At 51.8% G+C, this 22,317-nt stretch overlaps 1 protein-coding gene across 2 annotated transcripts in view; it reads right to left on the reverse strand.

Annotated features, from left to right (window-relative positions):
* Positions 1 to 893: 893 nt before the first annotated feature.
* The window catches only part of SIM2 (SIM bHLH transcription factor 2), a 42,221-nt gene continuing 20,797 nt past the window's right edge, over positions 894 to 22,317 (reverse strand). For both annotated transcript variants that reach the window (XM_084801821.1, XM_084801822.1), the window contains exons 5-11: positions 21,244 to 21,329; positions 18,501 to 18,700; positions 13,234 to 13,340; positions 7,100 to 7,247; positions 5,772 to 5,940; positions 4,966 to 5,374; positions 894 to 2,544 (exon numbers count right to left, since the gene is read on the reverse strand). In XM_084801821.1, the coding sequence (XP_084657947.1) occupies positions 2,129 to 2,544; positions 4,966 to 5,374; positions 5,772 to 5,940; positions 7,100 to 7,247; positions 13,234 to 13,340; positions 18,501 to 18,700; positions 21,244 to 21,329 (1,535 nt within the window). In that variant the 3' untranslated portion in view covers positions 894 to 2,128. The remainder of the gene's footprint in view (positions 2,545 to 4,965; positions 5,375 to 5,771; positions 5,941 to 7,099; positions 7,248 to 13,233; positions 13,341 to 18,500; positions 18,701 to 21,243; positions 21,330 to 22,317) is intronic.

Consider the following 22,317-nt stretch of genomic DNA (forward strand, 5'->3'; position numbering starts at 1 on the left):
CTTAACTGTGGAGAATGTTCTGTCCATTGGATAGATCTGGATAGGGGTTTGATGCTCACTGCACATATTGTCCTTGGTTGGTGCCATAGTGTGAGCAGAACCCCTGGGCCCAGATCCGCCTGTCATAGTGTTCTTGTAGGTTTCTAGGACCCTCTGGATCCTTCTATTTTCCCATTCTCCCATGCTTCTCTCACCTAGAGTCCCAATAGGGTGTCCTCACCTCTATCCCACTTTCCTCATAAGTGAAGACTTTCGGTTTTTTGTTTTGTTTTGTTTTGTTTTTGTTTTTGTTTTTGTTTTGTTTTTGTTTGTTTGTTTGTTTGTTTTGAGACAAGGGTTTCTCTGTGTAGCCTTGACTGTGCTGGACTCACTTTGTAGACCAGGCTGGCGTCGAACTCACAGTGATCTGCCTGCCTCTGCCTCCTGAGTGCTGGGATTAAAGGCATGAGCCACCACGCCTGGCTTTCTTTTTTTTTTTCTTTTTTTTTTTTCTTTTTTTTTTTTTTTTGAGACAGGTTTTCTCTGTGTAGTTTTGGCTGTCCTGGAACTCAGAGATCCTCCTGCCTCTCCTTCCCAAATGATGGGATTAAAAGTGCGCTCTACCACTCCCAGACCTGCATAAACTGTATTTTTTAAGTAAATCTACCCTACATTTCCTGTATAGAGAAATTAAAAGTAGCAGTCAAGACAGATGTTGGTCAAGGCAGATGTCAGAACCATGAGAAAATTTTTTGAATAGTGATTTTCTTTTCTTTCTTTCTTTCTTTTTTTTTTTTTTCCTTTCATACTTGGGTTCAAACCAGCATCTTCTGCCTGCCACGCAAGCACTGGGCCACTGAGCTCTAAATAGTGACCCAGAAGAAAAATACACACACTCATAAATAAGTCATAAATGTGAAACAAAAGTAATGGAAGTTTATTTTTAAACACTGCTGGTGCGTTTATAAAAAGGGTCTCCATTCACCTGTTACACGTGACATGTTCATACAAAGCTCTCGCTATATAGAAAATGCTTAAATGTATACACCATTTTCATTACATCCCTTAAGCATGTTTTTTCTTCCGCAAGGTGCAGTCTGTTCAGGTTTCCGTATTGCACATGCAGTTTAACTAACTTTAGTAGTTCCTACTTGCAGCAAACACAAGCATAGGACTAGCAGATGTGTGCCGGCTGGAAGGACACTGCCAGGAGTTATACTTGACGGGGTCATTTTCCTAACAGGCCTGGCTTTCTCTCTCTCTCTCTCTCTCTCTCTCTCTCTCTCTCTATATATATATATATATATATATATATATAATATATATATCTTCTTTTTGCATTTAATGCCTACTCCATATATTTTGAAGGTGCAACTTGTAGGTATCAGCACGAGTTCTTAAGAGCTCCGGAGAGCGAGCTTGTTGGTGTGCTTCTGAAGCTCGCCCACGTCCACACACACAATAGGCTTGCGCGGTCTCCTTAGCTTCCGCGTGTTGGTTTTTGTGTTTTTAAAAGGATTAAATTTAAAAATGAGATGCATGGGTGAGTTCAAAGACAGCAGAAACTGTTGTCTGCTCCTCGGACCTACAAGGATAACATTTTGCATTTACTTAAGTGTCCAAAGGGATTTTGAAGGGACTTCCTTCCACCCTGTCTCCAACCATCTGGAACAGAAGCCTGGGGGTGGGGGTGGGGGTCTCCTTAAAGTGGCATCCTTCCGCCAAACTGCGTGCAATGCCTTGAATTCCCGTTGTGGGGCCTCGGCTTGATTGACTTAATGGTGAGGAAACCACGATCCCAGGAAACTGGGTAGTTTAGGATCACAGGTTGGCATCTGGACTCTGGAATCTGGCCCCCCTGAAAACCAGCCCTTGGCGACAAGGATGGGCGGTCCCTTTTCCCATCCTCCAACTGCGATCCAATCCTCTACATCTACCGTAAAAATCTAAAAGTCGGCTGCGGAGTTCTATTAAAATAGTTGTCTCTGTATAAATTAATTATATCGTGCATATACAGTTCGCCCCTCCATCAGCTGGACCTGGGGGCAAGGATGTGGGGGAGTTTAAAAAAAAAAAAGGAACCAGAGAAGACCTGGCCTATGGCTTCTCCCTGCGGGCCGCCCTGCCGAGCGGGACCGGCCCTGGCGGGTCACCTGCCGTTGGTGATGATGACCGAAGCGCCCAGGTAGTGCGGCCGGGACGCACCGGGCGCAGAGGCGGCGACCGGGCCGGGGTGTCGGGGTCGCAGCGGGCCGGCCGCCTCGGGGGCTCCGGGGCCGCAGGCCAGGCCGGGCGCAGCGCCCCCCAGCGGCCCGCGGCGGGCCAGCACCCGGTGGTAGTTGAGCAGCACGAAGGGCAGCTGCGCCGGCGCCTGCGGCTCGGGAGCGGGCGGTGCGCAGCACTCCGGGGGCGCTCGGGCCAGCGCCAGCCGGGCTCCGTCCCGGGACGCCTGGCGTGTCGCCTTAGCGGAGCCCAGCGCCGGCTCCTCGCGGTAGTGGCCGCAGCTCGGGAAGCTTGGGGGCGCGGGGTCCTCGCCGAACCTGCGCGCAGCGGCGGCGGCGGGCGCTGCGGTGTACAAGCAACAGGTTAGAGGGTTGCACTAGGAAGCCGCACACTCAGAAACACATCAGTCCTCTGCTCTATTCCGAGCCTCACGCACCCTCAGCCTTTCCGGGCCTCAGGAGCCCTTGGCTTTGCACAGAGACACGTGTGCCCTTAATCATATACGGAGAGCCACACGGTTCTCTACCAGCCGTGGTACCACACGGTCCTCCTGGGTCATGCACTGAGTCACACGCGCCCTCACAGGTGCAGGGCCACATGGTCCTCCTTTACACACAGCCACAGGCGCCCTCCATCAAGCGCAAAGCTACTCAGTCCTCCTCCATCCGGCCACCTACCCCTTGTGCAGGCCAGGCCAGCGCAGTGCAAACATGGCCACTACGACAAAGTTGGAAATGCGCTCGGAGCTTTAGAGCAACAGGTGGGATTCATTATAAATAAAACGCTTAAAGTAGCAGAACCAAATACTCCAGGGTGTGGTCAATATTAAAAGATGCTCCAAAGCCACCCGGAGCTAGTGGACACCTTGCTGGACAGCAGTGGTGTAGAAGCAGGACCGTCTTCTCGGTGCCGCAGTCTGTCTCAGTGTGTGTGTGTGTGTATGTGTGTGTGTGTGTGAGAGAGAGAGAGAGAGAGAGAGAGAGAGAGAGAGAGAGAGAGAGAGAGAGAGAGAGAGAGAGAGAGAGAGAGGGGCTGCCCTGTGCTGGTTAGTAGGCTCATAATTAAAAGTATTAGCCAGAGCCGGTTCAGTAGCTCCCCTGAGCTTTCCCATGAGGCCTTTCTTGTCTTTTAATACTAAAGACTAGGAAGTTGGTCACAAATTGCCTCAAATTAGCACCTTTGGTCCTCCCCTGCCCCCTTTCTGATCAAATGTGACAAGCAAGTGGCTGCCTACTATTTTTGCTTTAAAAATAGTAATAAAAGTCTAATTCTGTGTGTTATATCATTAGAAACGAATCGGTAAGTCTGCCTCACATGGATGTTTACAAGGCCCTTCGCTTGTTCTTTGCCTGGCTGTGAGGGACCCTTGCACAGATGAGTGTTGGGGATTCAACCTTCCCAAGGTGGGGATCATGGCTTCTCTTCTGGGAGAGGCTGGGGCCAAGGCAGGGAGGCGCCAGTGGCTGGTGGGCCTCGTCTCAATTGTGTGCTTGTGAAAACCGCGTTGTTCTGATGACCACAAAGGCCGGATTTCTCCCATAATTGTCCCTCGGATCTGGCCGTGAAATGTAGACTGGTCACAATATGGGGTCAGATCCCCAGAGTCTGAACAGAAAGCAAAGCCAGAGAGACAGAATGTGGGTGCAAGGAAAGATGAAAGAGGCGCGCGCGCATGTGTGTGTGTGTGTGTGTGTGTGTGTGTGTGTGTGTGTTGGAAAGAACACACAAGGGAAACATGTTTCCCTGAACAACTGAATAAATGCTGATGGTATCTTTTTTTCCTGTAGCACAGCATCCTAGGGTGACATTTACCCTCATTTTAGGGGTTCCCGCAGACAATCTGCAAAGGCTTTCTCGGTGCTCTGAGCAGTCACCAGATCTTGGTGTAATGGCTTATATCTTCCCACAGTTGACTGTCAGGCTAAACTGACCTGGGCCTGGGAACTCCTAGTGAGCAAAGGGAAGTCGCAGGGTCCCACACAGTGGGCGGCTCTTCCCACTTGCTTGCTAACAGGAGAAGTGAAAAGGTCCTATGTTGTCACTGAACTAGCAATGTACTGCCAGGCAGCTAGAATGTGCTAAGCAAGCTCCCTGCAGAGGCTGCAGCCCCATTTTACAAAGAGAAAGGCAGAGGCTCGAAGAGCTCGTGTCAGTTGTTCTGTGTCCACGGTTTCTGTCCCCCAGGACAGGAATCTCTACTTTGTTTTCTGTAGTTTGAAAACTGGTCTAGCCGGGCATGGTGGCTCACACCTGTAATCCCAGCACTTGGGGAGGCAGAGGCAGGTGGATCTCTGTGAGTTTGAGGCCAGCCTGGTCTACAAAGCGAGTTCAGGACAGTCAAGGCTACACAGAGAGAAACCTGTATCGAAAAACCAAAAACCAAAACAAAACAAAACACTGAAAAAAATGAAAACAAAAATACAATTGGTGTAGGAGAGAACCGATGTCTCTGTCATCGACTCTGAGGTACAGCGAAAAGACATCTCACGGATGGAGCTCTTATGTTGTCAAACGTGGGAGCTGGTTTGGAAAATCACTTTTGTCTCCCCGTGGAGTTACAGAGGGACTGGGCACTTGGTGCCGACTCCAGTGTTCTTAGGTCGTGCAACCCAGTCCCCTCTCACCCCAGAAGCCATGGTGGGCAGTAGGAAGCACGGTAATTCCTACTTAGAAGCAGAAAAAGCCAGTTTGCCCTTCCCCATCCACCACCCACCGCCACTGATGCCGGAGCCCTCGCCTTCCCCTCGTGCAAATAAGACCCACCTTCATAGTTTGGCACAAGTCCATGCCGAGCAGCAGTCACAGGAGGCTCAGAAAGGTTTTTAGCTGGCGATGGGCTGCTGGGCACTAGGGGGTTGGCACAGTGCCATTGGCACTCGCTGCTGGCTGGCAGCGTGCTCAGGAAAAAGCGTGCCACCTCACACGGGGATCCTTGGGGCTGCCCGAACTTGGCCGGCAGTCCTGGCTTCTTGCTGCTGAAGACGTGAGAGTCCAAAGGGAAGTGTCCATAATGGTAGGAGAAGGGGAGGCCGTAGGGCGGCCCGTACAAAAGGTCGCTGCCTTCTGAATGGAGCTGCTGTTCTGGAGGAGCTGGGGCGTTAGTGGGGGGACTAGGTCTCCAGTTTCCCACCTGGCTGCACTCCAGTTTGTCCATTTGGAATGAGCTGTATTGCTGCGTGGCAAGGGAGACAAATGAGAGGCCATCCAAGAGGCCGCGGGTAAGCTGCCTTCTCGTCCCACAGGGCAAGACCTTAGGGGCCCCACCCCACGCTGGCGTTGGCCTGACCCAATGCTACTGCAAAGTCCCCAGGTCCTGACTGGAAAGATCTTATCCTCCAAGCTGACCGCACACCAGGTGCTTGTGGGCACTTGCCACTTCCCAGAACTCACCCATGACACTATAAGAGGAAACATTTTTTCATTTTGATAGTACCATAAGCCATGCGAGGTAACGCATACCTCTCCTCCTTGCTATTTGCGGGACCTTTTCTCACTATGCAAGGACATATAGTTGATGCCCAGGTGTCCTGAGCTCCCACATAGATGCCGCCCTGCCCACTGTGTGTTACCTGTGGGGGATACGGATTTGTCCTCAGCTTTGTCTTCATCTTCGTGTTTTTGGGTTTAGCTGATTTTCTAGGTTCTTGTGAGGTAGACAAGGCGGTTCTCCAGGAGTCCTGAGACTTAGAAGTGGCTACCTGGTCCAGAGACAGCTGGAGTTCCTTGTATTCAATATCTCTGGAATGCAAGGGTGAGCAAGTGACTCCCAGCAGCCCATGCACGGAGGAAAAGCAGGTAGGGCAACTTGAGTGTGGTGACCCAGAGAGTTCAAGAGTAAAGGGAATCCATTCTGCCCACACCTAGTTCCCAAGGGCGCTCTTGACCACAGTGAGGGGTGGGCATAGTAACTAGGCAGAGGCGAAAGGCAGCAGCTCCGTGACCCACTGTCCCTGTTGGTTTGCATATCTGGGCCCAGCTGTTCTCTGTTAAGTGCCCCAGGAGCCTGGTGGGGTGGAGACAGCTCCTCACCTCACCCTCCCCCACATGCACTCATGTCTAGTCTGCAGAAGCAAGTTGACAAGGCCACATTCTAAAGGGAGAGCAGCTACTAAGTGCTGCCATCCCTGGCTGGTGTAAGTTAGGGGCAGAGGCATTTTCTCCCACGTCTGTTGCAGTGTCAACCTCCTAGAGCATGTGGTAGCCTGGTGATCATTCTGTGAAGGAACCTAGGCTCCGAACCCTCAGTGTCCAGGACACAAAGAAGGACCGTCCTCTGGCCGAGGCTGTGGACATAGAGAGTGAAAGTGAGAGCCAGAGTGACTTGCTCTGCAATCACTTTGGTGGACAGGAAGCTACACCCGTGACTTCTAGTGGCCCTAGAGACAGAAGGCACCGGCCTCTGAGGCCTTTGGAGACCCATTCCTGGAATTCCAGTACAAGGAAGGCTGGTGTGGGAGTTAGAGGCTCACTGGAACTAATGACAAGACAGTCTTGAAACAGTTTTTTTTTTAAATTTCCAATTAAACTTTGGAGTGTTTCAGGGACCAAAAACTCACCATCCTTGGGAACAGAGGAAGGTGTCTGTCCCTGACGGCAGAAGCACAGACGCGTGTGACTAACACAGGGCACGAGCTCACGCTCTGTGCACACTGGCCCCCCTCGTGGGCTCTCTACTAGGACCCAAGCTGCATCGTGGGAGCGTTCCCGAGACATCCTTACCACCACTCCCTGGCACATGTCAGCGGTTGGGACATCCCAGCCTACCAGATTATCCCAGTAAAACAGAAAGGGAGACAGTTCTAGAAAGCAAGTGGGGTGGGAGATGACACTTCTCAGAGCGGTGTGACGAGGGGCGGAGGGAGAGAGAGGAAAGATAGGAACAAATACGGTGACTTACGTGAGGACATAATTGACACTCACGATGCAGTGGGGCCTGGAGGAGCGGCTGTTGTGCACCACGGTGGCGTAGCTCTGCACCCACACCCAGCCACCCAGCTTGGACAGCAGCCGGTAGTACTTGGTGGTGACCTGGCCCTTCACTAGAACTGCAAACACAAGGTGACGTGAGTCCTGGGGCCTCCAGAGGTCCTGCCCTACGCCCTGACGCAGAGGGCCTTTGAGAACTGGGAATAGGTGCCTTTCCCCTCCCCCCACTCATGTGCACACACACTCATGTGCATGCACTCACTCACATGCACACTCTCGCACACATGCATGCATGTATACATGTGCGTGCGCACGTGCACACGTGCACACACACACACACACAGAGGTGCCTACACATTTGCAGAGTCCTCACAGTAGCCTTTCCCCTCTTGTTAAGAGCCCTGATTTAATAGTCTCTGCTTTCACTGGAGAAAACCACCCCCAGACATCCCCAGTACCTGCAGAGTGGTGAAATCCAATTAGCTTTTTAGTATCCAAAATGTCCCAATTACGTTTTAATCCCCAAAACCTTTAATGGGCACAGGGACTTAGTTGTTTAAACAGAATGCTAATTTCAGTGCGTGCAACCAAGTGTCAGATTGGTGGTGAAACTTGCCATCTGTCGTGACGTGTGTGTTCACCGGGAACTGGTTCCCTACTGGAGTGCCCTTTACATTTCTTCCCAATTACCCATTTTCCTCGGACTGTTAATTTCCTGTGTTGCTCATACAAGAAAGCCCTTTGCTTAGTGACACAGCTCCTGAAGATTGGACCCATGAGCCTACCTTCTGTGCCTGGGTGCAGAGCTGGGCTGCTGAGCGGTACCCCCTAAACCTCTATGCGCCCATAAACCACCATTCCCTGCAGCAGTCCTCAAGGAGGGAAGGGAAGTGCCCAGAGCTGCAGGTGGCCAGTGGTGAGCAGAAAGCTGAGCAAAGGCATGGCAGCTATTTTACCCCCAGTTCTAGAACATTCCTGCTTGTCAAGGCAGGGCTGTCCTGGGGCCCCAACCTGGAAACCACCCAACAGAAACCAGGGAAAAAGGCCAAAAGGGCTGAGGCTGTGATGGGCTAGCTGGTACTAAAACACACACACACACACACACACACACACACACACACACACACACACACACACCAAGGTGTGCATCCAACTCAAACCCAGTCCTCACACTGAGCTACAGAGCCAAGACCCCAGTCTGCCCAGCATGCCCCAGGCTCTCTGCTGATCATGATGGATCCTGCATCAGCTGCAGTAAAAACCCGACTGCTTCAAGACTTTTGTTTGTTTGTTTGTCTGTTTGTTTATAAAGATTTATTATGTACACAGTGTTCTGCCATTAGATCCCATTATAGATGGTTGTGAGCCACCATGTGGTTGCTGGGAATTGAACTCAGGTCCTCTGGAAGAGCAGCCCGTGCCCTTACCCTCTGAGCCATCTCTCCAGCCCCACATTTTTATTCTCCATCCCCTGTTTCAAGACATTTGATGCGTGGGGAAATGTATGAACAGGTTGTCAGCCCCTCATGTCAAAGGCAATAAAATATCTGAAATATCTGTGATTTGTTCTTAAATATTCGGTTCTTAAAATATTTGGGATAAACTGGCTCCATTTTATCCAGCCGGGTGTGGTGCCTCACACGTAATTCCAGTATATGAGAGGAGCAGCATAGGTCTGAGGCCAGCCCGGAATACAGGCTGCATGCCAGACTAACTACAGAGTGAGACTGTGTCTCAACCAGACAGACATACACACACACACACACACACACACACACACACACACAGATACACACACACACACAGAGATATACACACACACACAAAGACAGACACCCCCCCACACACACACACAGATACACACACACACACACACACACAGATACACACACACACACAGACACACACCCCCCCACACACACACACAGATACACACACACACACACAGAGATACACACACACACACAAAGACAGACACCCCACACACACACACACAGATACACACACACACACACACACACACACACACACACACACGCAAACACACCAACTTCATGAGTCAGCTTTTGAGTCAGCTCACTGACTCAAAGGTGCAGCAAGTTCTCAAGAGGAAATGAGCCCCGTGAATCCTGTCTATGTGACATGCGATGGACAGGGCACAGGGTTGGAGCCGATGGGTGGCTGCGGGCTCCAAAGGAGGACAGAGCAGGGGCTTCTGGAGAGGGTGGCGGTGTTGTGGGATCACACTAAGATGACAGCTGCACCGGTGGCCATTCCAAAACCCACTGAAAATGGTTACAAAGTTGGACTTTGTATTGTGTGACTTTTATTTAAGAAAAAGGCTGGTGGGGGCTGGAGAGATGGCTCAGAGGTTAAGAGCACCGTCTGCTCTTCCAAAGGTCCTGAGTTCAATTCCCAGCAATCACGTGGTGGCTCACAACCATCTATAATGAGATCTGGTGCCTTCTTGTGGTGGGCAGGCACACATGTGGGCAGAATACTGTATAAATAATAAATAAATCTTTTTTAAAAAAAAAAGGCTGGCAAGCAGTGCCAGCTTCTCTGTGGTGCCAGCCCATCTGAGGGATGATGGAGGACTCAGAACTTTCTAGAAAGCAGTCCGGTGACTCACTGAAGCCACACACTTCACTTGGAGGGACGGGGTCTGCGGGAGTTGCCCATGATGAGAAGGCTGGTGTGGAGAAAGATTCACTGTTTAAAGTTCAAGGCCTCCCTGGGAGGGGCCCGGGTGCTCGAGGGGGAGGGCTCTGCGCAGACTCTGCGGTGATTGGCAGGGGTCTGTGATCCTGGAAAATGCACGTGGTGCAGTGGAAAGAGGCTCAGAAATGAACAGAGTGTAATCCTAATGTAAAAAGTGGCCCTGCGGGCACACGCCCACTCAGACTAACTGGGATCTGCTCCCAACTGGGCCTCGGTCTCCTCCTTTGTACAAGGATGGTCACAGTCCCTAGCACACAGTTGCAAAGACTAGAGCATTCCTGTGAGGAACTGTGGCCGGCAGATGGGGCTCCGTGTGCAGTCTTATCTAAAGTTCTAACAAAGAAAGGGGTTTGAATTTTCTAGCCAGAATGAAAAATCAGTGTTTTGTCTTAACTTGGAAACGTGTTTTGTGTGGGAGGTTAGGAAGCAGAAATATGACATACTCAAGGCGCCAAAGCCTTTAAGAACATCTGCAGAGATGCATGCAGTAATCTTGCCATGTAACAGCCACCACACCCTGCTGTGTAACAGCCATCCCTCTGACCCTGCTGTGTAACAGCCATGCCTCTGACCCTGCTGTGTAACAGCCATGCCTCTGACCCTGCTGTGTAACAGCCATCCCTCTGACCCTGCTGTGTAACAGCCATGCCTCTGACCCTGCTGTGTAACAGCCATGCCTCTGACCCTGCTGTGTAACAGCCATGCCTCTGACCCTGCTGTGTAACAGCCATGCCTCTGACCCTGCTGTGTAACAGCCATGCCTCTCAACCAGCCCTGCTATGACAGCCATTTCACGTACTCTTTTCTTCTCAGGATTAATTCTGGCTCCTCGGCCGACTTGCTTGCCAGGGTGGGATCTGTGCTCTTGAGCATGAACAGGGCAGTGGAGCATGTGCATTTAACGTGCTTCCATTACCTCATCTACTTCCCCATCCCTATGACATCAGAGGAAGTGACATCCTTATGAAATGGGGCGTACCTACCAAGTTACAAAAAGGGCCTGCACCCACAGCTGAGGTAGGGTCACAGGCGTGTCAAAGACGGTCCCTGCTCCACGCTGAACTGTGCCACCCACACCTTGCAAACCAAAACTCTCAGTCCAGCACTACAGAACACGACTGACTGGAGTCAGCGCCTTAATAGAGGTAAATACGGAGGCACGAGGTCACAGGTGAAGCCCCGAGGCCTGACCCATTGTGACCAGTGCGTTTATAAGACAGTAGGATCACAGGAGCAGACACGTGAGAACACAGGGAAGGTGCCAAGCGGAGAGGCCTCAGCAGGACCCAGTAACAACACCTGCAGCTTGGACTTCAAGCCTCACGACTGTGGAGAAGTGAGTGTGTCTTCTGTAAGCTTTGTTGTGGCAGCTCCTGGGAAAGGATCTAAAAAGCAGGAGTGGACGGGGCCTCAAGAAAGAAGTTAGGTCACTTTTGTAGGGTGTTGAGGAGCCAAATGCAGCTAGACACGTCTGTGACAGGAGAGGCAACAGCCTTGGATGGGGGGGAGGGGGAGGGGGCAGGGGCCTCAGCCCCTTCCACTCTTCCTGGAGGAGGGGCATGAGGGGGAGTATGCCCCATGGTTGTGAAGGTGGCTGTGAGGCTGCCCTGGTTAGTCAACAGGGACCTCAGACAGGGAAGGTGACAGGGAGAAGTGACACTTGTGCAGAGGAGAGGCTGGGAACGGGCTGGACAGTGGAGGAGGAGCCTGAGTGGGGACTGGGAAGTCGGTTGGTACTGGCTGGCAGCCACTTCCAGCTGCTGGCACCTGCTCTGCTGCTGCAGAGCCCCGTAAGCAAAGCCCACCCTGACCAGACACGGAATGAGTCAGGGGATTAAAGTCACTCACAAGCAGCTCTCAGCACAAGTGTAGAAATGGTGGCCACTCTTTCTTCTTTTACCTCATCAACTCTGAGGCAGGGCCTGCCTCCGCTCCCCGAGCACCCCAGGACTGAGAGCAGCAGCCAGTGGGGGCCTGTGCTCTCCTTTTGGAGACAAGGTCTCTCTGATGTTTCTCAAGCTGTAGATAAGGACGCCTAGAGCTGGGAGGCGCGTGCCTTTAATTCCAGCCCTGGGAGCAGAGGCAGGCGGATCTCTGAGTTCGAGGCCAGCCTGGTCTATAGAGTGAGTCCAGGACAGCCATGGCTACACAGAGAGACCCTGTCTCAAAATAACAGAAAAGAAGATGCCTTTCAACTTCTGGCCATAGTGGGGGGGGAGGGGGGGGAGTAGGGGCGGAACCCAGGGCCTGTGTCCCTGTCAGAGTTCCCTCAGGCTTGACAATATCCGGAGATAGGAAACTTCCCGCGAGACCGCTGGCTTTCACACTTACGAACACACATGTGCATATATGCCTTCACATATGTACACAAACATGCACATACAACACACACACACACACACACACACACACACACACACACACACACACACTCCCTAATTCTTCACCTCTGTGTGCCAGGGGGCAAGGAATTTGGTGTAATAAATTCAGTCTCAGCTGGTCTCCCTATGGACCTGAAAAGAGGGAAACAGCCTATATTGCTGCATTCACCAACCCCTGGTCACACTGAGTAGCCAAGAGGGCTGTGCAGCCCCTGGATCTGCCACCTCCAAGGACACCAGTAAATGTCCTCTCACACCTCTTAGCTGACCAGGAACAAGACAAGCACATAGCCCAGGGGCATAACCCAGGCCGCACCTGGAAGGCTCCAGCTTGTCCACGAAGTGTCCTGGGACCTGCCACGTATTCCCTGTATTCCTAAAGAAAAGTGACCTGCTCCAAACCCTGAGGTCCCCACACTGCCTCCAGGGGCAGGGCAAGTCAAGTCGCTCGGGAAGCCAGCCGACGCCCCCTACGGTAGAGCATAAGCTGTCTCCCGCATCCCAGCGGGGCGAGACACAGTCGCTGAACTCTGCTGGGGTTCGGCGCCCAGTTCTGCCTATGTGACCACAGTGCATCTCTCTCTGAACTGCAGTGCCCTCGATGGCAAAATAAAGGCTATGAACATAGGGTCCCTCCCACTGGGTGGCAGGGTACCTAATTTCTTACTCCGGGGCCTGGCCGTGCACCACCGGAAGGCCCCACACTGTTCCTGTGCTGCTGCTGGTGGTATTCACAACTGGAGTTAGGATCCCACAGATTAGCTGGGCCTTCCAGCCCACAGTCCGGAACCCAGGCCACTGGGGTCGGCTGTGTCACTGAGACCATGCCTGGGAGTGGTAGGGGAACAGGCAACAGGGGCCAATGCTAGCAAGGGGCAAAGGAAGTCACGCTGGACTTCACGATTCACACATAAGCCTGCCCCAGGCAAGGGGCATGTCCCCTCCCTGCCCCTCCTGCTTCCACCCTGGCCAGCTGCCCCTGGCCCAGTGACACGGTACTCACGGAGGTGGTGCGCGTAGCGGAGGTGGAAGGTGTCACAGCCGTGCACGTGATGGTACAGCGTCTTTTCAATCAGGTCTTGCGGCTCATAGCCTGTAAGCTCCGTCACCCTGTGGGAGGACCGTGGCTCCGTGAGTCAAGCTGCTCTTAGGAAGTTTCCTTTAAACCAGTACTTGCTTTGCCAACTAATCAAGTGCGGAAGAGGCCCAGGGGTGGCGGTGGGGATGTGGATTTTGGAATGATCTTTTTTACAGGAAGAAAGTCTCTGGATGATAGCTTGGGGTATGGTGTACAAGTAGTGTGAGAAGAATGTTCTGGAACTGCAGACTACAAGCATGCCTGGGATGGCTTAGCAACAGAGCTTTTCTCAAACTCTGCCTATCTATGGACATTGATGGGAAAGCTTTGATGCGAATATTGAAGTAAGCGCTGGGATGGGAAGAGGCTCTCTGAGGTCTGTGGAGGCTGCTTTGTGAGCCTGTTTTGCTCTGTGTGTGCGTTAATGCATGGCCCCCACTTCTGTCCTCCAGTGCTGGGGTTATAGGCTGCAAGGCCACGCATGACTCCTGGGGATCTACTTACACAGCAGACACTTTGAGCACTGAGCCATCTCCCCAGATCTTTTATTTATTCAGTCCTAATAAAATATACATCCCATAATATTCACCATCTTACCATTTCACGTGCATGGTTTAGTCGATTGACTAAAGGCACGTTATCAACAGTCACCCCGTTGTGCTCATCTTCCCACACAGTCATCCCGAACAGAAACTCCTCACCTCAAAACACCACCAGGCCTTAGTTCCAGCCCCTGTCCCCCAGTCAGCTTCCTGTCTCCTTGAACCTGTACGTCCTAAATTAGAATGAGACTGTGTGCGGCCCTCTGCCTTCTGCCTTCCTTCATACAGGATAACATGTTTACGGTCCACTGCCATTTGTAGCGTGTACCAGAACATCCCTGTCTATGACTGAATGCTATTCTATTTTCTGCCAGTACCACGTTTTGTGTCTTGTTTATTCGCTCGCCTGTTGATGGGTGCTAAGGTTGTTTCCACTCCTTGGCTGCGTGCTGGCTGTTTTAATCGCTGCTCTACCCAGGGTACTGTTCGCCGGGTGGCTGGTCTCCAGACCTTACAGTCGGGTGGTCCCTACTACTGACAATTACAGAGTGGCTGTTTAAGCCTGGCATCCATGGAGGATTATCCTGCAGACCCCCCAGAAAATGGTGCCGTGGCTGAAAATATTCCGCTGGAAGCTGAAACTCTTGTTCTACTCAGGAGTGGAAGTCTTTCCCGGTGTGCCTGTGACATGATCCTCCTCCTCCGAACAAGCCTCAGACATATTAATTTCCCACTTCAGCACTTCGAAGAGAAATGGCTGTCAGCAGCTAAGCCCTTGTCAGTACCAGCTCGGGCTGCCCTTTCCATGGTGGAAGTGGTATGGCTTCACGACTTGGCCCAGTCACGCTGAGAACTGTGTCCTTGAGAGAGGTAGGTGGCCCTAAGCATGTTGGTGACAGATATTTAAGGACAGATGAAAGAGCAGAAGGAAGGACTCTGAAAACCTGGTGGCAGTGGGGAGAAATCAGTGCTGGAGATGGGGGGGTGGATTTGGGGGCTGGGGAAGAAGGCGGAGATGGGGGTGGGTTGGGGGGGTTGGGGGCTAGTGAAGAAGGCTGGCATCGAGGGCCCTGCTTGCCAGCTGTGAAATGCTAGCCACAGACAGAGCTGGGGAACGTGACCCCGCTGCCTGGACCCCGAATCATGCATCTCTCAGAGCGGCAGGTCCCTTGGAATGGCTCTCCAGTCTGGCACACATGTACCTGTGGTGTTTCTTTAGGATGAGAGGGGACAGAGCTTCAGGTGAGCATGTGGGGGTGTCACTGGCTCCTGCTCCATTTGGTCAGCGCTCTAGAGACTTGTCCAAGTGCTCCCCGAGAGCTGCAAACCCAATAGTGTCTGACTGGGTGGGAGCAAAGTAAAGACAGCTGACTCCAGAAGCACCCCAGATGTCTCTGCAGCGCAGACTAAAGAGGCTTCTGGACCACTGAGCTGATACAGCCAGGGCACGGATGTGGGGAAGAATCAGAGACATGCGCACTGTGTTCTCATCAAACCACTCGCCAACTTTAAAAACTAAAGGTCAGGGGAAGGGCTTGGCAGGATGCCCTCCTGGGGTTGTTCAAAGCCAGTGTCTGTAGACCTGTCAGAAGGATGTGCCAGACCCCAGACATCGCTGGCCTCACCCAACCCTAGCCAAATCACCAGCTTCAGGTTCAGAGCGAACACCACAAAACCCCAAGGATCCAAACTTCAGGTTAAGCCGGGTTCAGTTGTGCCTGTGGGCGGCCAGCAGCTGCTCCCCTAGCCTTACCACCCTTGACTTGTAACTTGGGGGACCTCAGGCCAATACCCTCCCCGCCATAGTAGCTCTGACTATTGCTACCCTCCCAGGGCTGGCTCTAGCCCAGAGGTCTTTCAGGATCACGTTACTGCAATAAAACAGAAATGCGAGCAGCGGTGAAGGGTCCAGACCCCCTGAGGTGTCTCCTGCGTGACAGCAGCCTGGCCTCTGAGCCGGTCTCCGCCTTCCCTGAAAAGACTTTCCGCGTTTCAAAGCGCTGTGAGCTGTGAGGTGAGCAACTGCAAAGGCCTCCAGTCGCTCTTCTGGGGACACCATCTCGTCTTTGCTCTTTCAGAGAATTCAGTGGGTCTCCTGAGGGTTTTTCTTGAAGCGTCTGAGAAATACACTAGTTTTATGTCAACTTGACACAAATTAGAGTCATCAGAGAGGAGGGAGCCTCAGCTGAGAAAATGTCTTCACCAGCTCCAGCTGTAGGGCATTTTCTTAATTAGTGATTGATGGGGGAGGGCCCTGCCCATTGTGGGTGGGGCCATCCCTGGGCTGCTGGTCCTGGGTCCTGTAAGAAAGCAGGCCGAGCAAGGCATGGGGAGCAAGCCAGTGAGCAGCACCCTCCAAGGCCTCCGCATCATCCTTCCTCCAGGATCCCGCCCTGCTTGAGTCCTGGTCCAGGCTTCCTTCAGTGATGGACTACAGTGTGGATGTGTAAGCAAAACAAACCTGTCACACCCAACTTGCTTTTAGGTCACAGTGATTTGTCACAGCAATAGAAGCCCTAACTAAGACAGAGGCGGAGAGAGAGAAGGAAACCAGTAGTCCCCTCTGCATTTCTTCAGCCCGTGTCCAGCCTACTTCCAGAAGGTCATCGGACCTCCCGAGCTCTGACCCAGCTGACGCCCCTAACCTGCCATCCCTACCTCTGCAGGAAACAAAACAGAACCGGCTCCCATTCAACTGTCCCGGAAGGTGCTGCCCAGTGAGTTCCATTCACTCTTTGCCTGAAATGTTAGCGTGAAGCCGTACCTCCGGTAATGCCATCTCTCTCACCTCTCGGCCCTTTGAATGTCTTTGAGGAACATGCGAGTCCATCCTGACTAACTTCACATGTCACGGCCCACCCTGGGCCAGATGGATTTTTCTCTCTTCTCAATAAGGAATCAGTAAGTGGGCGAAATGGTCAGTTCTATGGGATACTTTGATGCTGTCTTTTTCCTTTCTTTTTTTTTTTTTCCTTCGAGACAGGGTTTCTCTGTGTAGCCTTGGCTGTCCTACACTAAATTTGTAGACCAGGCTGGCCTTGGCCGCGAACTCAGAGCTCCACCTGCCTCTGCCTCCCGAGTGCTGGGATTAAAGGCATGAGCCAACACCGCCCGGCTGTGTTTTTCCTTTTTTTTTTTATAAGTTGTTTCTTTTGTTCAGCTTGGTTTATTTGAGACAGTCTCACTCTGTAGCCAAAGCTGGATTTGAATCTGCCTCAGATTAGCCTGGAACTCAGTAGTAATTCTCGTCTCAGCCTCACAAGTAGGAGAATTAGGGATACGTCTTTGCATTATTTTTCACTAACTGGAAAAAAATAGAACAGAAAACCATCAGTGGCTCACGCCTGTGGTCTCAGCTTCTCGTAAGGTTGAGGCAGGAGGATTGCTTGAGTGCTGGAGCTCCCGAAGGCCAAGCGACAGCATGGAAGGTATAGAGGCTTTGAGTTTTTGGCTGCTTCACATCTGTTGTCTGCTTTCATCTTTCTGAAGACTTTCAAGTACCGAGTGGGAAGCATGGTGGACATTTTGCTGAAGGGCAGTGGAAAAAGCAACACCAGCTGAGGCCTCAAGATCTGTGGAGCCTGGATCATTTGGGAATGTGCAGCACTCCAGAATCAAAACACCTCAGAGTGTCCCACGAAAATATAGCTACCAGCTCTCAAATATTAAACTTTTAAGGCCAGATGTGAAGAGACATGCCTTTAGTCCTAGCACTTGGTTGGCAGAGGCTGGCAGACTTCTGTGAGTTCGAGGCCAGCCTGGTCTACAGGGCAGCCAGGGTAACAACAACAACAACAACAACAACAATCCAAAAGCGTTTGACTAGAGACCCAAAGCACTATGGGTAAGAACAGAGGCTCCTTCAGCAAGGCCTCCTGAAACAAAGGCCATGATTCTGCGTCATTCACGCTCCCCTCCCCAGCCTAGACACTGACAAGGAAGGTATCCACAGGCCGAGGCCAAGCCTCTCCACCACTGGCTCATGGTGGCTGTCGCAGAGGTTGGAGCTTCACACACTGTTCGGAGTGGAAGATCTTTTATTTCAAGGTCTCCCCAGTGTGGTGGAAAGATGAGGGAGAACTCAAGTCGAGGGCTTTCAGAAGAGACAAAAGGAGAAGGTACATGAAGGCACGTGCCTGCCATCCTAGCACTCCAGGGACAGGCAGGAGGATCACGTCATCCTCAGGCGGATAGTGAATTTGAGGCCAGCCAGGGCTACATGAGACCCTGTCTGAAAAGAAAGGGAGAGGAGGAGGGGAAGGAAGAAAGGAAGAGAGGAAGGAAGGAAGGAAGGAAGGACGGAAAGAAAGAAGGAAGGAAGGTAGAAAGTAGGAAGGAAGGAAAGTAGGAAGGAAGGAAGGAAAGTAGGAAGGAAGGAAAGTAGGAAGGAAGGGCCCTCTTATATTGTAGCATGCATTCTCCTCACAAGCTTGTGAGACTCAAACGTTAGGTAATTAGTTCCAAGTCCCAGGTAGCAAGTCTGTCTGTCGTGAGTTCATTCCCTTCGTGACTAACTCCCTTGCTGATCCTCACCCTTAGGAGATTTTCTTCTTGTTATAGTTTGGCTATAAACTATAGTTTGTTATAGTTTCCACCACCGGGACCTTCTGGGAAGTCACAGCCAACGGTGACAGCAAGGGGCAGACTCACCTGGAATCCAGGAAGATGAGCTTCAGGTCGAGGCTGGCCCTGAACATGAACATGTTGCTGTGTAGCTTGATCTCCGTGATGGCGCTGGGTGGCAGCGACTGGCCCACAGCCACCAGCCCCACAATCTGGTAACACGAGTCGTACAGGGACATGTCCAGCACATACTGCCTGATCTTCAAGTAGCCACTGCAGTGGATGACCTGGGAAGGAGGCCACAGGCTCAGTGGGCACCACTGCTCTTGGTTTAGTGGTTTTCTTTCTTTCTTTTTTTTTTCCCAAATGCTAGAACATTCTTCAGTCCAGTTCCTATGGAATTCTATAGTCAACATGTGGCTAAAAACCTGATTCCCTGCTCAGCTTCCTATAAACAACTGCTTCCTATCCAACCAGGTGTGCAGGAGGAGTGCGAAGACCCAGCCTCACTAACGCATGATGGACTTGGATGTAACCTGTGGCCAGGTTTGACTAGAGAACACGGGAAAAGACCTGTTAGGGGACACGCTGCCCTCTTGTGAGTACTGCCCAGCAATTAAAATGCTTTCCAACTTTATGGGATCGAATATAGCATTTCTAACACCCAGTACACTCTTATCACTCCAGTAAATGAAGAATTCGTTCAGTATAATTTTTATTTATTTAAATTTCTTTGGCTGGGGAATCCAAACTCAGATCCTCATGTTTACATGACAAGGACATGCCCAGGCCAACGTGTTGACTTTTAATTTGTTTATAATTCAAGTTTTTAATAAACGGTAAGTCACCAGACAATAGTTAGAGAGCCAGAGACCGTGCTGGAGGGAATGTGCAGTTCCCAGGGTGAGCGAGGCACTTGGAGGCATCTGAGCCACCGTCCATCCATGGCTAAGTGTATTTGCCACTTAAACACTCCTGCAAGAACCGTAATTGTTAAACCAGTGGTCTCTGAACCTTTAGCTTTCTCTCTGCCCCCACTAGTGCCAGGCCCTGCCACCTAGGCTAGCCTAAACTCACCACACAATGGAGTATAGCCTTCAACTTAACAGTTTGCTTCCATCTCCCAAGTGCTGGGCGTTCACTACCACTCTCCACCTGCACACTGCTGGTGACCCAACCTAGGGCTTCTGTGTACACAGCAAGTGCTCTACCACCGGGCTACAGCCACAGCTGCCCAGATTCTCTGTCTACAGGATTCACAAATGTAGTGTTTAGAGCTGGATTAAAGTCCCTCCATTCTAGCCTGGGCTCCCACTTTTCTGATGGGTCAACCAAGGACAGACAGATTACAGTTGGACAACTGACAAGTGACAGAAACTAGTCAAGCCCAGGGCCTCCGGGGTACGGGTGGAGCTCAGGGCTTCCTGGCCAGGCTCAAAGAGGCTTCATGAAGGGGAAGAAAAATGTGCACATCCCTCAAGTGTGGAAGAGCTTGGCCTTGGAGTGTTTGCCTGGCTTGTTCGAGGCCCTGGGTTTAACCCCAGGGTGCAAAAAGTAACTACACAAAAATAAAAGTGGACACCTATAATCCCAGCACTCAGGGAGGCAGAGGCAGGTGGATCTCTGTGAATTCGAGGCCAGCCTGGTCTACAAAGCGAGTCCAGGACAGCCAAGGCCACACACAGAAACTCTGTCTGAAAAACAAAACCAAACAAAGCAAAAGGGGGGACGTTGGAGAGATGGCTCAGAGGTACACATAATAATAAATAAATTGTAAAAAAAAATTTTTTTTAAAGTGAAGTGTGTGATTAAGGTCAAGGGATTAAGCTCAAGGTCAAAGGAAGAGTTCACTGACCAAAAACAGGCAGCTGGAGAGGAACAGGAAGACGCTGGGCTGAGAGGGGCATTCCAAAAAGAGAATTGAAAAGCACAAAGACCTCATAGTACCCCAAAACCACCCTCCTTCATTTCCAAGAGGTGCCAGCTCAGCTACCTCCAGCTCCCTGAACCTTCCCACCTGCCCTATAGGGAAAACCAGCACGGGACACTCCTGGGAGGAGGGGGAGGAGCTGGGTGAAGGGTCTGCATCGATCCCTGGCAGGTCATCCCTGACCCACCCTCCTACCTGGAAATTGCTGTCTCTAACACCGAAGCACAGCCCACTGGCTGTGTAGTTGATCTCCTTTACCCTGGAATGAACCTCAGCAAGTGGCCATGTCTGACATAGAGGTTCAGCCATGGGCTAGGTAGGCTAAGACGCCTCAGCTGTGCCACTCAGCCTGGCTAGTCTTCCCTTCTCCCTCCCAAGGCCAGCACCACTCCCTTCAGACGGCCAGGATGACCCATGGGATGTGGTGCCAAAAGAGGGTGCCACTTGGCACCTGGGAGGACCACGGTGGTTACTGCGAAACTCCATCTTAGGTACCGGATTTACTGGAACATTCCAGAAGCAAGAGCAACATCTCTGTGATGCGGCTGCTCATTGCTGCTCTGGGATCCTGCCCAGGAATGTAGACGGATGCTCCAGAGTTGCTGATCCAGGCCATGTAAAGTGGAACTCGCAGGTGCAGGGACAAAAGTCTACGCTAAGCCACTGCAATCCTGGTCTTAGATGATGAAATCCAACCAGCCCGGAACACCCGGGTAAAGTGCCAGGCCTTAGGACTCAATCTGCCCTGCGCCTTGCTCAAGACTTCTGTCCTGGCAGAGGTGACATGGTGGAGTCCCCTACCCTCTCTCCTGCCTCAAGTGTTCACACTCGGAACAGAATATAAGATACACAGTGAAGACCCCAGCCAGCCACTCCAATTCCCAGAGGAGCCCAACGTACCTTGTATCCACTGCACGTCAGGCCGGCATTCCTTTTTGCCAAGACGCATTTCATTCGAAGAAAGAAGGACCTCTCTATCTCGTACTCTGAAAGCAGAGGCACCGTTAGATGGGGACTGTCCTGCTTGCTTCCCCAGAATCCTCCCACCCCACACCAACAAACCCCCAGAGCAGACACAGCAGCCAGATGCCTCATCACCCACGGCCACACCCTGATCCAGAGAGCTCTGCCAACAATCAAAGCCTGAGTGAGGAAGGCAAGAGAGACCTTGCCCATCCTGAGGCAACTTCCAAAACTTTGAAGAAAAGCAGCCTGAACCACGTGGCCATATAGCAAGAACCTTGGGAAGTGGTGGGTCAGCCTCACAGAGTGGCATCTTCCTCTTACATGCCACAGAGGGCCCTGGTGCCAGGGTGGCTGCTGGAGAGGCCCCCGAAGCATCTAACTCCCGTTGAGGCAGCAGATACCAAACACCAGTCACAGCTCAGCCCCTGTCACTGGCAGAGGGCACCAGGCACATTCACAACCCACCAACTACACGGTGGGCTCTGAGACGTCAAAGCTCGGTAAGACGGCTACCATTTTGGAACACCCTTCCCCAGCTCCGTCTCTGCAGGTCTCTCCGTTATGGCTCGGCCTTTACCTGAGGAGCCACCTACCATTAACTTACCTTTGCCCTCATTCCTTTTCCAGGCCCCACATAGGGAGATTTTGGCCGAGCTGGGAACTGCAGGCCCAGGTATGCAGAAGACCTATTAGCCGGCATGCCTCGTGGTGCTGCCAAGGGCAGCTGAGAGCCTGGGGCCTCTGGGTTAAGTTCTGTGTCTTCCCAGCACTCAATCTGACTGTAATTTAAGGAGGCATGTGTGTGTGCTGCCCTGGGCTTCTAAACCAGTCTGTGCCATGGCACACAATCTAAAGCTCCTGCTCAGAATACTTCCAAATGCATGGCATAGCTTACAAAAGAAGCCAGTTCTTTAAATATCTGTAATGCCCGTGACAACAAAGCCAAGGTTCCAATGATATGCAAATGAAATGCTAGATTGCACCCAAATTACACAGATATAATCCCGC

Source organism: Acomys minous, assembly GCF_964271855.1.
Source record: "Acomys minous genome assembly, chromosome: 11".
Lineage (NCBI taxonomy): Eukaryota > Metazoa > Chordata > Mammalia > Rodentia > Muridae > Acomys > Acomys minous.